This window comes from Anguilla anguilla, chromosome 12 (genome assembly GCF_013347855.1).
Source record: "Anguilla anguilla isolate fAngAng1 chromosome 12, fAngAng1.pri, whole genome shotgun sequence".
In the NCBI taxonomy this organism is placed as follows: Eukaryota; Metazoa; Chordata; class Actinopteri; order Anguilliformes; family Anguillidae; genus Anguilla; species Anguilla anguilla.
This window is the reverse complement of record NC_049212.1, coordinates 39,184,911-39,200,167: the sequence shown is the minus strand read 5'-3', so window position 1 is coordinate 39,200,167 and position 15,257 is coordinate 39,184,911. Positions and strand designations below refer to the sequence as shown.

The window sequence follows — 15,257 nt, the reverse complement described above, 5'->3', positions numbered from 1 at the left end:
GAACTCCTGACTGGCAGGCGGCTGAAACAGAAGTTGCCTGTCAGTTACAGTATTACCCACAATCCCCCACAGGCGAGGGACGTGTACACTGCAGTGTTAAATCTCACACAGGGCTGAAGGCATGGACACGCACCATTTCCAGAACAAAGGTTTCATTAAAATATAGAGTGAGGTTTTAATTAATGATACAAACCCACGATATGTAACACCTCAAAGCAGCACGTTGGCACTAAGTCAGAGAAGACCACACGGAAATCAAAAACCTGTCTCCAAAAATAAATAAATCATCTCAATAAATATCTGGATAAATAAACCAACAGGTAATATCTCATTAATTACTTTCTTTCAAAATTAACCAATAAATACGTACATTGTAAAATATACACATTGGCAGAAAAAAAATAACCCGATAGGTAAAATGGTACATAAAGTACATACTACATAAAAAATAATGTGTTATTAATAAATTAAATCAAAAGGCACATTTATTAAGATGTACGAATGGGGCCCTCTGGGGTGATGTCACTTCCTTTCCTTTCCTGTCTCTGTCACTCCTGTGTGTGTGCGTGTGTGTGTGTCTCTACATGTCTGCAGCAGTATGTGTAAGGAGTGTGTGCGTGTGAGTGCATTCGTTTGCCTGTTTGAGTGCGTGTGGAGGTTGGGGGTTGGGGGTTGGTGGATGAAATGGAGAAATGTGATTGATTGGATAAGAACAGCAGTCTCTCATGTGATTGGACGAGAACACAGCAGCACACTCTCGTGTGATTGGCTCAAGAACGGCACACTCACACCACACCGCTCTCCGTTGCATTTGGGATTTTCCGCACTGTGACACTTCCCAAAATAAAGTGACACAAAGCCAGCAGACAATGCAACACATGACACCCCCCCCCCCCCTTTGTCCCTCTGTAACAGAGTAAACAAACATACCTCATAATACAGGTGATAGTGTTACACACTGGCACATCCCCCCCCCCCCCTTTCTAATAAGTGGGGGGGGGGGGGGTTCTGTATTAATGCAGCCGCTGTACATCTTTCCCTGTTCCTCGTTAAGCGAGAGCAGTTTTACTGCTCGGTTGCCGAAATGTGCAGCTCAGAAGGAAGGATTTTGAGGTGATTTTTGAGGTGATTCAAAATGAAAAGCAGCTCAGAGATGCAGATTTTTTTTTTAAAGCCTGTTCCGACGGACACAGCTGCCAGGAGGTATTCTGGACCGAGATCCCCATTCTTTCTCAGACGACGGGCGTTTCATTTTTATCAGAGTTTAATTTACTTTTGTTAATTAATTTTAAATCACGGAGATCATTCCGATGCGGACCTGTTTGAAAGCAACGCTAGAAAACCTGTGAAAACACTGGAGCCTGTGAACAGTGACGGCCTGTGAGGCTGTTTTTTGTTTTTTGGGGGGGGGGGGGACTGGTGACTGGTGACCCCTGGGCGTGGTTCACAGTGCAGTCCAAAGCACCCTGTCTATCAGAAGGCCAGAACACCGGCTCCACATCTCTCTAAAACTCCGCCCCCCTCGTTCAAGTCAGCTGTCCTCTGTCAACCTCAGTCAATCAGCACTTAAAAAAATAACTATTTGATACATTGTTCATTACAACATTTTTATCTTTTTGGTGGCATCTGCTATTCACTTTATAAGGTAGATTTGGGCATCTGTGAGGCCACTGGTCCTATTTAATTGGGTAGAAGGCTTTTATTAATTTTATTTTATTTATTTTTTGGTAAGCAGTTAACTGGTGATTGCATAAGTGAAAACGTTTAAGAGGCTGTGGGGTGGGGGGCGGGGGGGGGGGGGGGGCTAAACTGACTGGGTAAAAAGGACCCTGCTCCACCCTGCTCTCTCTCTCTCTCATTCTCTCTCTTTGTCTCTCACACTCTCTTTCCCTCTGTCTTTCTCTCACTCTGTCCCTCACTTGATCTCTCTCTCTCCCTCCACTTTCACCTTCTCTCACTCCCCCTAGAGAGTGTTTCATTTTTCCTTCAGATAGAAAGATGATTAAGCCACAGTTTAGAGAAGGTTTTATAATTCATATATAACTCTGTGTCTGCCAGGGGATAAACTTAGTAAAAAATATATTTTAAAAATACCAATAATCAGAATATGTCACATTTATAAACATATTTTACTTTGTGTTCTTTTCTTCTTGTCTTGTAAAATTAAAAACTTTGAAAACAGTTTTAAACACCCTCACTAACCTTGTCTCTCCTCATCAATTACCTTGAGATTGGACCTTAACCTTTGACCTTTCACCTCTGCTCCCATGACCCAGTGAGCACCGCACACACAGAAACACTCAAGCCCAGCGCCTACGTCACCTGCAGGAAATTAATATTTGTTTTTCAATTTTTTTAGGGAGGAGAACTGAACTGAGTTTGGGTGGGTTAAATAAAGGCATAGGATTGGCTGCATGGCAGGATAATGGAGTCATGTGACTGATAATTATGGCGGTTAAATGAAAATGCTGAGTAATGTCCCTGTTGCAGGGAGGGATGTTGTTTTGTTTTGTAAGTGAACAGATCACATCTGTGCTCTCTCTTTACCACTTCATCAAGCCCCGCCCCCACTCCCTCCCCTTGTCCCCTGCCCCCGGCCCCCGCCCTGCCCCGCCCACCCGGGGTCCTGGCCACGCCCCGGCTCACCGCACGGCCTTGTGCTTGCCCCCGCAGCAGCCGCACCTCTCCCCGCAGCGCAGGCAGGCGTGCAGGGGCAGGTAGCAGCACATGCAGGGCACCAGCAGCGACAGCGCCAGCACGGCCGCCCAGCGGGCGCAGCAGAGCGGGTGCGGCCTGCCGCCCGACGGGTCCTCGCAGGAGCAGGGCTCCCAGAACTCGCCCTCCGAGTCGGAGGCGCAGTGGTACAGCAGGCTCTCCGCGCACCACACGCACGTCCAGCGCCGCAGGCAGCGGCGGGCGGGGTCCGGGGCGTCCCGGCAGCGGCCCCGCCCGTTCTCGGCCGCGCTGAACACCGAGCGGCAGTACACGCAGCGCGACGAGCAGGACGACGAGCCCTGGGGGCGGGGGCTGTCCTCGTCCGGGGAGACGGCCCCGCCCCCGGAGGTGGAGCCGGCAAGACCCAGCCCACAGTCGCTCCCGCCGCCCCCTCCTCCTCCTCCGCCTCCCCCTCCTCCTCCTCCTCCTCTTTTCCGAGTCCGTGAGCGAGGCGTGGCCAGGGACGTGTGGATGCAGCATGGGGAGGGGGAGCCCTTCCCCGTGTCCTGGGGGGACCCCCCGGCAGAGGGGGCGCCGGAGGCAGCGTTGGGGCCCCCGCCGCAGGAGGGCGTGACCGAGGGGTGGCGCTTCCTGTCCAGGGTGACCGTGACCTCGCAGCCCGTCACCCCGACGCCCGCCAGCTCCTTCTCGAAGCGCACCACGCACAGCTCGGACTTGTCCTGCGAGCCGCCGCCGCCGCCCCCTCCTCCGTCGACCCCGCCCCCGACGATGACCCCGCCCCCCAGCCCCCCGATGGCGGTCCGAGTCGCCCCGGCCCGGCGGTAGTCCTCGTACCCGCGTGAGCCCCACAGGTCCTTGCAGGGGTCCAGGCTGCGCAGGTCCCCCTCCTCCAGCAGCGAGAGGGGGGAGAGAGGGGGCGGGGCGGAGACCGGGGCCGGAGGGGTGGGCGGGGCCGGTGGAGGGGGCGGGGGCGCCGGAGGGTTCACGATGGCGGTCACCTGCGAGGGCTGCTGGTGCACGGGCCGGGTGTGGATCTGAGAGAGGAGAGAGCGTTACACACCCCCACACCAGACCTGGGTCACACACTTTACACACCCCCACACCAAACCTGGGTCACACACTTTACACACCCCCACACCAAACCTGGGTCACACACTTTACACACCCCCACACCAAACCTGGGTCACACACTTTACACACCCCCACACCAAACCTGGGTCACACACTTTACACACCCCCACACCAGACCTGGGTCACACACTTTACACACCCCCACACCAAACCTGGGTCACACACTTTACACACCCCCACACCAGGCCTGGGTCACACACTTTACACACCCCCACACCAGACCTGGGTCACACACTTTACACACCCCCACACCAGACCTGGGTCACACACTTTACACACCCCCACACCAGACCTGGGTCACACACTTTACACACCCCCACACCAGACCTGGGTCACACACTTTACACACCCCCACACCAGACCTGGGTCACATACTTTATACACCCCCACACCAGGCCTGGGTCACACACTTTACACACCCCCACACCAGACCTGGGTCACACACTTTACACACCCCCACACCAGACCTGGGTCACACACTTTACACACCCCCACACCAGACCTGGGTCACACACTTTACACACCCCCACACCAGACCTGGGTCACACACTTTACACACCCCCACACCAGACCTGGGTCACATACTTTATACACCCCCACACCAGGCCTGGGTCACACACTTTACACACCCCCACACCAGACCTGGGTCACACTTTACACACCCCCACACCAGACCTGGGTCACACACTTTACACACCCTCACACCAGACCTGGGTCACACACTTTACACACCCCCACACCAGGCCTGGGTCACATACTTTACACACCCCCACACCAGACCTGGGTCACACACTTTACACACCCCCACACCAGTCCTGGGTCACATACTTTACACACCTCCACACCAGGCCTGGGTCACACACTTTACACACCCCCACACCAGACCTGGGTCACACACTTTACACACCCCCACACCAGACCTGGGTCACACACTTTACACACCTCCACACCAGACCTGGGTCACACACTTTACACACCCCCCACACCAGATCTGGGTCACACACTTTACACACCCCCACACCAGACCTGGGTCACACACTTTACACACCCCCACACCAGACCTGGGTCACATACTTTACACACCCCCACACCAGACCTGGGTCACACACTTTACACACCCCCACGCCAGGCCTGGGTCACACACTTTACAAACCCCCTACCAAGCCTGGGTCACATACTTTACACACCCCCACACCAAGCCTGGGTCACACACTTTACAAACCCCCTACCAAGCCTGGGTCACACACTTTACACACCCCCACACCAGGCCTGGGTCACACACTTTACACACCTCCACACCAGACCTGGGTCACATACTTTACACACCCCCACACCAGACCTGGGTCACACACTTTACACACCCCCACACCAGGCCTGGGTCACACACTTTACACACCTCCACACCAGACCTGGGTCACACACTTTACACACCTCCACAACAGACCTGGGTCACATACTTTATACACCCCCACACCAGACCTGGGTCACATACTTTACACACCCCCACACCAGACCTGGGTCACACACTTTACACACCCCCACACCAGGCCTGGGTCACACACTTTACACACCCCCACACCAGACCTGGGTCACATGCTTTACACACCTCCACACCAGACCTGGGTCACACACTTTACACACCCCCACACCAGACCTGGGTCACACACTTTACACACCCCCACACCAGACCTGGGTCACACACTTTACACACCCCCACACCAGACCTGGGTCACATACTTTACACACCCTCACACCAGACCTGGGTCACATGCTTTACACACCTCCACACCAGGCCTGGGTCACATACTTTACACACCCCCACACCAGACCTGGGTTACTTTACACACCTCCGCACCAGACCTGGGTCACATACTTTACACACCCCCACACCAGGCCTGGGTCACATACTTTACACACCCCCACACCAGACCTGGGTCACATACTTTACACACCTCCACACCAGGCCTGGGTCACATACTTTACACACCTCCACACCCGACCTGGGTCACATACTTTACACACCCCCACACCAGGCCTGGGTCACATACTTTACACACCCCCACACCAGGCCTGGGTCACATACTTTACACACCCCCACACCAGGCCTGGGTCACATACTTTACACACCTCCACACCAGACCTGGGTCACACACTTTACACACCTCCACACCAGACCTGGGTCAGATATATTATTACTGATAACTTTAACCACTTTACTTCAGATAACTTTAACCACTTTATATCAGGTAACTTTAACCACTTTATTTCAGATAACTTTAACCACTTCATTACAGATAACTTTAACCACTTTATTACAGATAACTTTCACCACTTTATTACAGATAACTTTAACCCTCTTGCCCTTCCAGATCAATCAAAGCAGTCGATGAAGTCACCTCGCCTGGCTTCTTGGGTCTGAAGTGAAGTGGTTTCTGACTTTTAAGGTGAAAATAACCAGCCACGGCCTGTGGCCTTCTGAGTCCAAGGCTGAATACCACACAACTTTAATCCTTCAGACACCAGCAAAACTCCAGCAGATTACTTTTAAAAGAATTTATCTCTCCGCCGGTTTTGTTCATATTATTGTAAGTTTTGGTAACTAGAATGTTTCGTTCAAAATCAGTCAGGGAACCTCAGGAATGCTTTTCAGGAATTTTTAAAGCATGTTTGGCCCAAGTGCTAAAACAGGTGGGACTACACCACCCACAACACACATGGAACAAGGCCTAGCAAATCTTTACAGCCCCCCAAAATTGGACACCCCCCTGTCTGAGGGTTCCCATCTACAACCTTTACATTATATACTGCAATGCTGAGGAGATTTATCACACCAGCATATGAAAGCATGTGAAATGAGACACCCTACACTATCACTATACATAGAGTAAAACATGTATTTAGCACAATGTAAATACGTAATAAATGCATGTCTTATGTACAGTGATACACTATCACCATACCCTATAACTGTACATAAAACATGTACTTAGTACAATATAAATATGCATTACAACAAAAATTACAACAATCATAATGTTATCAAAGAGGAGCAAGCCACACTTTATCGGAACATCTATCATATCTCACATATTAAATATGGTAGCATAAAAAATAGTCTTTAAGCCGAAAAGTATTTCGCATTTTTAAGACCATTGGGTGTCCTTTGAAGACTGGCAATGTTGTGCCTAGTTTGGCAAATGCTGTCCTACAGGATCCAACAAATGTGCCTACCCACAACTGAAAATACTGCAAGAGTAGCACAAGGCAATGCTAAGGTTTGGTCCCAGGAATATGATTATTCAGTCAATAGCAATAGCACACCACTCTTGCAGTGCATTCACACCATTTTGCAATGTAGCGAATATAATGAAAATATACATCACATGTTTAAAAGCATATCATTGTCCGAGAGAAGAGATGTCCAGATTACAGTAATACAGTAATTCCACACACACTCTCTCTCTCTCTCTTTCTCTATATAGCTAGATAGATATTTATATAAATACTTTTGAAATGATTATGCTAGTCTATCTGTTATTTTTCTGTATAAGTACATATGTGCTCGTACAAATGCACACTAATGACAATCATAAATCCGTTAAATAAAGTATCTGCGTAAGCAGTACACTCAAATCTGAAAGTATTACGCTGACTACCCATTATGTTCTGAAGGGGAGTTTAATAAAACACAGGTGTGGTCTTACCTGGGCAGGGGTCTGTGTGGGGACTGCATGGCCGGCTCCGTACCCATAATCCTCTGTAGCTGACCTCACGAAGCAGGTGGAGGAGGACTCACTGGTCACTATGGTGATGGGTTTTGGCAGCATTTCCTTCCTGCTGTTGGAGGACGACTCGCTATCTGTGTGAGACTGACAAAGAGCAGGAGTCACAAATTCGCACACACACACACACACACATGCACACACACACACACACACACATACACACACACACACACACTCACACACACACTCTCACACTCATACACACATGCACATACATACACACACACTCACACACACACACTCATACACACATACACACACATACACATACACACACACACACACACTCACACACACACACTCATACACACACACTCATACACACATACACACACACACACACGCACACACACTCACACACACACACTCATACACACATACACACACACACACGCACACACACACACACACACACTCACACTCATACACACATACACATACATACACACACACACACACACACACACACACACACACACTCACACACACATACACACACATACACACACACACACACACACACACTCACACACACACACTCATACACACATACACACACAACTCATACACGCACACTCATACACACATACACACACATACACACACATATACACACACACACACACTCACACACACACGCACACACACTCACACGCACATATACAAAACACACTCACATACATATACATACACCCACTTGGACAGTTCCTTTTGGCCTCCACACTTTGCTCTTGCCATCACTCTGATACAAGTGAAACTTGATCTCATCTCACAAGACCTTTTTTCCAGAACTGCATACTCATTTAGGTACTCCCTAGCAAACTGTAACGTGACCATCATGTTTTTGTGGTTAACTAGTGGTGTGCATCTAGCAGTGCAGCCCCTGTACTTCCGTTCATTAAGTTCGACAGCAGTCACTGACAAATCCACGCCTGCCTCCTTGAGAGTATCTCTGCTGTGTTGGGCAGGTTTTTGTTCATCATGGTAAGAATTCATCAGTCATCAACTGTAGAGGTCTTTCTTGGCCTACCTACCTTTGCAACTACTGAGCTCACCAGTGCTTTGTCTTTCTAGTGATATTCCAAACAGTTGATTTTGGTAAGCCTGGGGTTTGGTCTATGTCTCTGTCAGTTTTTTGTTTTCTTATTTCCAAACCTCATCACGGTTTCCTTGACATTCATTGGCACAACTCTGATCCTTACGTTGAGAAATGCCAGTAAAAGACTCCGAAGGCAATCAAAAGCCTGGAATCAAGACTAGATGCTGAAAGCACACATATACCTGCACTAAGGAAGCAAATGAACAGACCCGACCAATCAGAAACACCTGTGAAGCCATTTGTCCCAAACCTTATGGTGCCCTGAAAAGGGGGAACTATGTGTAAAAAGTGCTGCATTTTCTACATGGTGAAACCAAAACGTATTTAAAAAATACCCTTTCATAAAAGCTGAGAACCTGCTTGTAAGTTAACCACATGTGAATAGTTTGATAATTTAAAACTGAGGAGTACAGAGCCAAATTAACGTTTGTCCCAAACGGTGTGGAGCTCAGTGTATGTACACATCTGTTGTGGCTTTGCTTGGGAGCAGCGTCCGAAAGAGGGGGACAGGTACTCACGGCCTGGCCTTCATCTTCTGTGTCTCTGTCTTCAGGGGTGGAGGATGCCGGCGAATCAGACCCTGGAGGACAGGGAGAGACGGGCAGGACAGCACGCCCCAAATTGAGAAAGTGGCAGGTACTGATGGGAGAGGGAGTTTTTTTTTTTTCTGTCACACAAAAAAAAAAGGGCGGCGCTACATTGACCTGTCAATCACTGACTCAGTTGAACCAATCAAACAGCAAAACGCAATGGTCAGCTCCAATCAGTGAATTGCTGGCAGCTGACGGTAGCGCCGCCTATTTTGGAGTTTATGAAAACTCATTCCTTCACACCTACTGCTGTGCTGAAGAAGGATTAAAGATTCAGAGAGAGGTAAATCACGAAGAGAACAAGCAACAATGTCAAAGCCATTCCATGACCCTAATATAGGTCAGCCCAGAAGGCGGTTCGTCCTGAACACTCTTAAATTCACCATCCACAGGCCTACTTTAAGGTACTGGGAGGTGAGTATCTAAACAATATGACAAAACATTCAACTACTATGCTGCTCTTTACACGTCAGGATCGTGTTATTCATTTTACTTTGCCATTTAACGATATATGTACAAATTACAAGCCACCCCAAGCAGTACCTCTGTCTAGCCTGTCGATGGCGCTGTGGAGACCACGTTCAAAGGAGATGGCATCCGATGGACTCTGAAAAGTCAGGCCAAACTTTTTGTCTTCCACACGCCAGTGATGGAAAATGGGATTCACCTTGTTGTAGACCAGCCCCCTCTGTACAGCACACTCTAACACCGGCTGCAGAAAGAGTGGACATTCACTAACCCAGCCCAAGAAAAGCAGAGTCGCCAACGCAGAATTCAAAACTGAAATTGCGCGGTCATGGAGCATAACTGCCTTCCTCAAACAGAGGTGGAACGGGGAGATTGTCAATCAAAGACGGGCATAACACACGCACACACTCACTGCTCGATCGCGCAGCCTCTCTCCGCGGATGACGTAGTCTCTCCGCCCCTTGTCCTCCGGACTCCGCCCCTTACAGATGATCACATGACTGAGGCCTCCACCTCCCAGGGGCACCCACCCGCCACTAGAGTCGTCACGTGTCATCACCACTGCGCGAACACGCACACTGTTAGAGAAGCGAGAGGGGTGAGAGCGGCCGGCTAACTGAACTGGAGGAAGAGTAAACACACACACACACACACACTGCGCTCAGAGAGAACACCTGCAAGAAAATGACCACGTCTTTAAAAAGGCTGTTTCGCTAAAGATGTAACATTCAGCAGACATTAAAATACATTGAAAAGTACTTTAAATTCCGAATAATACTTCCAAATTAAGGGCACAGTGTTTGCCATATGTTCACTTTTATGTTAGGATCTCAGTTATTCTTTCGGTAAGTGTTCTGAGTGAGCATAACGGATACAAAAATAGACACGCTCGTCAAAATAACGCAATAATTTGGTGCCGACTGATATAACAATATGCGTGGACGAACACGTGAAAGACAAGGCCCTTACAGTCCTCAATGGCTTGTGAAGAGATTTCGTTTTGTTACTATTGCTCGTAACTGTAGGTATAAAAGTATAAATTCTCAAAGCACCGTATATTGCTCAGTGATATCCTGACCAGGAATTAAGATATTCACCTTATCACGCATATTACAAACGCACGAAATGTTAGTAGTAATAATAATAATATTTATTATTATTATTATTATTTGAAAAACGTACACAGAGAAGATAATATCAGTATCAGTAAGCAGTGTGTTTTAATGTGTGGTCACATGACAAAGACAAATCTCTTTTAGCCTCACAATTACGAAAAGGGTATACAAATAACAATGTGTGTTTCCACTTTTTAAATCTAATTATATCAGTAAGTTATTGTGGATAATGAGGGGCATGTGTTGTTTTAGTCCAACAACTGAAATTATATATTTTTTTACCAATATTGACAAAGGACACTGAAATAACGATATGAAAAAGCAAGATATGGGCAAAATTGTTAGAGATTGCGGCTGGTGAAAGCGAATATGTAGGCGAATGAGAGCTAAGAGAAAGAATGCGAGTATTTCTCTGAAAGATATATCAATGAACGCGCCCATTTGCCGTACGAGGCCCGTTATAATTCCAGGGACCTCAAGCTCATACATAAAAATAAGCAAATTTAAAACGCATGAGTGCAAGCCAACAACACAGCTGTTCCACAGCGAGAACATGCTTGCCGATGTTTAATGGGACAGCAGAATCTTAGTAATTATTCTAAAGCATTTCCTTTCTTTCCATATCACCCGTTCTGTACACATACACACACGCGCGCGCAGGCACACGCACGCACACGATCGCGCACACACGCACTCACATCCAACATCCGTTATTTTATGAATGAAATACAATAAAAATCCCACTGATTCTGAAGAACAATCCCTGATTATTTTTTAAAAACCACAGGCGTGTGTAAAAGGAGAAGAATGGGGGTGAGAATGGGAAAAGGAAGAGAGTTGGGAGGAGGGGGCGACATGAGAGAGGGAAGGAGGGGAGGGGGTTGAGAGAGAGAAATATCACATTTCATTCATAAAAGTTTGGCTTTAAAAATCATAATGAAACCGGAGACGCGTTGACAAAAAAACACATCCACATCACCTCTCCCTCGCTCTTCCACCATTCGTCGCTAGATGTTGTGCTTGACGCGATATTGGCCGAAAACTCGCCATATTTTGCCCATTGCCTCAATATTCTTCTTATATTGACTGTTTTACATATAGGTTATATTTATCATCCACACCACTTCGTGACTATTTTTCTGTATTTTCCTGCTGCGTATATTCCGTCCAGACTAACCCATACTAGCATTTTACTTGCCTTTGATACGGCATTGACGTGCTTATATGCATACCACTGATTGCTTTATAGGTCTCATGTATGTGAACATGGTCCAAGCATTCATTGCATACTTATGTGGATGTACATATTATGTACAATATTGATACAGGGCTACGTAATGGTGGTTCTTCTTACATGCATTGTATGTGTGTATGTTTGTGAGTCTAATGTGTCAGTCTCACACACAGCAATGGCAGAAAAGGGGAATTTTTTTTAGCTACGCAGATCTCATTTATTTAAATTTTATTTTTTCAAAAATGAAAAACGCAGACTTACTCGCCCTCCATTGCTTGGTGTCGCCCGCCGCTTCGAGCCTGCTGCCCCCCCGGTCTCCAGTCTTTTTTATCCCACACTCTCCCTCTCAACACACACACACACACGCACACACACACACACACACGCACGCACACACACGCGCGCGCGCGCACACACACACACACACTCACGTTCACTCAGCCGTGTTCTCTCTCAATTGTTCTTTTTTCCTCTCACACTTCATTTTCGTTTCTTTTCTCTCTCCACCTTTATGTCCTCGCGGTGTTTTAGGGCGGTCTCGAGGTTGTAGCAGCCATTTTCCGCTGGCAGCGGCGGCGGCAGCAGCATCCTCCTCTCTCTCTCTCTCTCCTCTCTCGCTCTCTCTCTCTCAATCGCTCCCTCCCTATTTCTTTTCTTCACACCCTGTACCTGCCGCGTTCCCTTCTGACTGCCGTTAAACCCCGCTCGTATAGTCGCACGCCATCCGACGGACACCACGGGACTGGCACGGATCCGCGCTCGACTAGCCCACCGTTTGATTTAGACACAAATCCTAACATATTTATATAGCTGTGAGGCCGATGACACGCGGACGTTTTGTAACGGATACAGGAAACATCAGCATCCCAGATGCAGGCAATCAGTACAAACAGGCACACTGTGCATGGCACAAGGTTCTGACAGCCTGGCATAAGAGTTCAAAGAAAAACAGACAGACTGCTCTGTGCCGTACCAGAGGGAAGGACCACGAGAACACAACTGAACTCGAACAAACGACTATGATTACATTGCACAGTCTTTAATGTAATCATAGTCGTTTGTTAGAGTTCAGTTGTGTAGATTTCATTTAAGTAAAATTTCATTGAAAAATCGCATGAAACCTATAGACTATATAAAATAGCGCACAGTGCTCTTGAAATTAACACAGTGGGTGATTATTTTACGGTTAGTAGCGCGAAGTCAGTTGACCTCGTGAAAAAGGCCGTTCTGCACGCCAAGGCTACAGGAAGAGGCGTGTACAGACCGCGGAGACTCCCCGTGGAGAGCTTTCAGCACTACGGACAGCTCTTCGGCCCGCCTCTCGTTGGTTGTGAATCACCTAGCCTACGCGGAAGCTTTTTGGATCGACTTGAATGACTTAGACAGCTCTAATTTAATTCATCAGTTACACACAAGATTGGTTCTGAAACTATTAAGTTTAGCAATAGACTGAAAGATACACAAAAGTAGAGAGCAGTTTTGTATTTAAAGTTAGCAAGTAGATAGCTACTACACTGTCATAATAAAGAACATGTGTATCGTTAGCAGTAGAGTAGCCAACTAGCCTATCACCGAGACTCTGGAATTAAAATTTACAGAATGAATGGACAATTCGTGGTTGAATGATATAACTGATCTGAGTTTTCATTAAGCAAAGTTTACGGAAACATACCTCCAATTCTATATATAATAGTATTTTCAAAATAAGTAGGCTATTAAAAGTGGGGATTTCTACAACAACTCTTTTATGCCACAGCGCGTGCCTAGAATGCCCAGCACCATTGTTTTCATTCGAAATGTCACCGAACAGCAACGTTTTCTCTGTAACTCAGCCGACTTACAGACTTTGCGCGATAACAAAGTACGAAAAACAGGACCACTTAACGACCGAAACATTTTTAAAATCCCAAGATTGCGGAAGATCATGTGTGACAAGTGCATGATGATTGTAGCTGTGCTCTCTGTGCAATTCATTTCGAGCCAGAGGTAAAGTCCGTCACTTAGATTAACGTTAGTGTTAGTAATTTAGACTAGTTAGCTAGCTAGAGTTGTGCATTTTATTAAACCGGCAGTTAGACATAGGCTAGCTACATATTAGCTAACGATAGCTAATTTACGAAGAAGCAGTTGAATTATTGCTAACGTTATATCTTACCAAATCAATGAAAGTACTTATCACAATAATGACAGGATTAGCAAGCAATCGCAATAGTGAATAAAGTACGATACAACATATTTTGGTTTAAATTTACTGGTTAAAAAGGCAAGGTAACGGGTTTAACGTGTATGGACAATTCATAATAGCTAGATAAAAAAAGCACTTTAAGCCCAGGGAAATAATTCTATTCCCGACCTTGAAGTACGTCTTCGGTTACTCCCCATATTTAGAGTTATTATGGCGTCTAAAGTACAGCATAAGAGTCCTGATTTAAGTTACAGTCGAGGAGATAGTGGTGCAGTAATTGATGCATTAAAGGTATTCTCTCCAAGTCCTCCCCTTTGCAAAGACGTTTTGTGTGTTGTCGAGCCAGAATTCCAGATGATATTCGTGCAGGTCTAGACACGATCAATAGGCAGGAAACGAACGTGCTAAAAGGGCCACGGCTTCTCAAATCTAATCAGCGAGCCGAAGCCTGGAGATGTTCCACACGGTCCTGAACGGGGAGTAACGGGCACGAGTGGTCATCTGCTTCCGCGCAGCCTCGTTCCTCCGACTTCTCACGTCACGGGCACGGACGCCAGTGAAATTTCATCCCCATACGAAATGTGCAAACTACAGTCCAAATATCCTATTATGAACATTATTTTAAATCTGCGTGTGTGTGAAATTAGTACATTACGTTTTTGAGAGATTTTGTGAGGATGTCACCCTGGGCAGAGTGAAGGTCCAAAGCTAGTCTGTGCTACGCTTCCAAAGCCTGTATTGAACTCTGGCTGTATTCTCCTCATCACCCCCCCCACCACATCCCCACCCCCACCCCCACCCCCCTTGCAGGACTGCTGAGTGAAGGAAGGGGGCTGATTGGTTCTCACAGAAGAGAGTGGCTCACAGAAGACTTATCCGCGTGGGGGAGACAGAGAGAGAGCGAAAGAGAGAGAGGGAGAAACAGAGGGAGAGGGAGAGACACAGCGCTGATCAAGGCCGGAGCTGCACGCACC

The 15,257-nt window shown here is 47.4% G+C and overlaps 1 protein-coding gene across 3 annotated transcripts; it reads right to left on the bottom strand.

Annotated features, from left to right (window-relative positions):
* Positions 1 to 155: 155 nt before the first annotated feature.
* Positions 156 to 14,762, bottom strand: spred3 (sprouty related EVH1 domain containing 3). 3 transcript variants are annotated; one of them, XM_035384193.1, is made up of 6 exons: positions 12,360 to 14,762; positions 10,162 to 10,370; positions 9,825 to 9,993; positions 9,210 to 9,271; positions 7,512 to 7,676; positions 156 to 3,710 (listed from the first exon to the last, which is right to left on the bottom strand). In XM_035384193.1, exons 2-6 carry the CDS (start codon positions 10,303 to 10,305, stop codon positions 2,643 to 2,645), a joined length of 1,608 nt encoding a protein of 535 aa, XP_035240084.1. In that variant the 5' UTR covers positions 10,306 to 10,370; positions 12,360 to 14,762; the 3' UTR covers positions 156 to 2,642. The 3 variants fall into 3 exon arrangements, with proteins under 3 accessions (XP_035240084.1, XP_035240081.1, XP_035240083.1); XM_035384190.1 differs by having other exon boundaries at positions 10,162 to 10,327; XM_035384192.1 differs by having other exon boundaries at positions 10,162 to 10,310.
* Between the last annotated feature and the right edge of the window lie 495 nt (positions 14,763 to 15,257).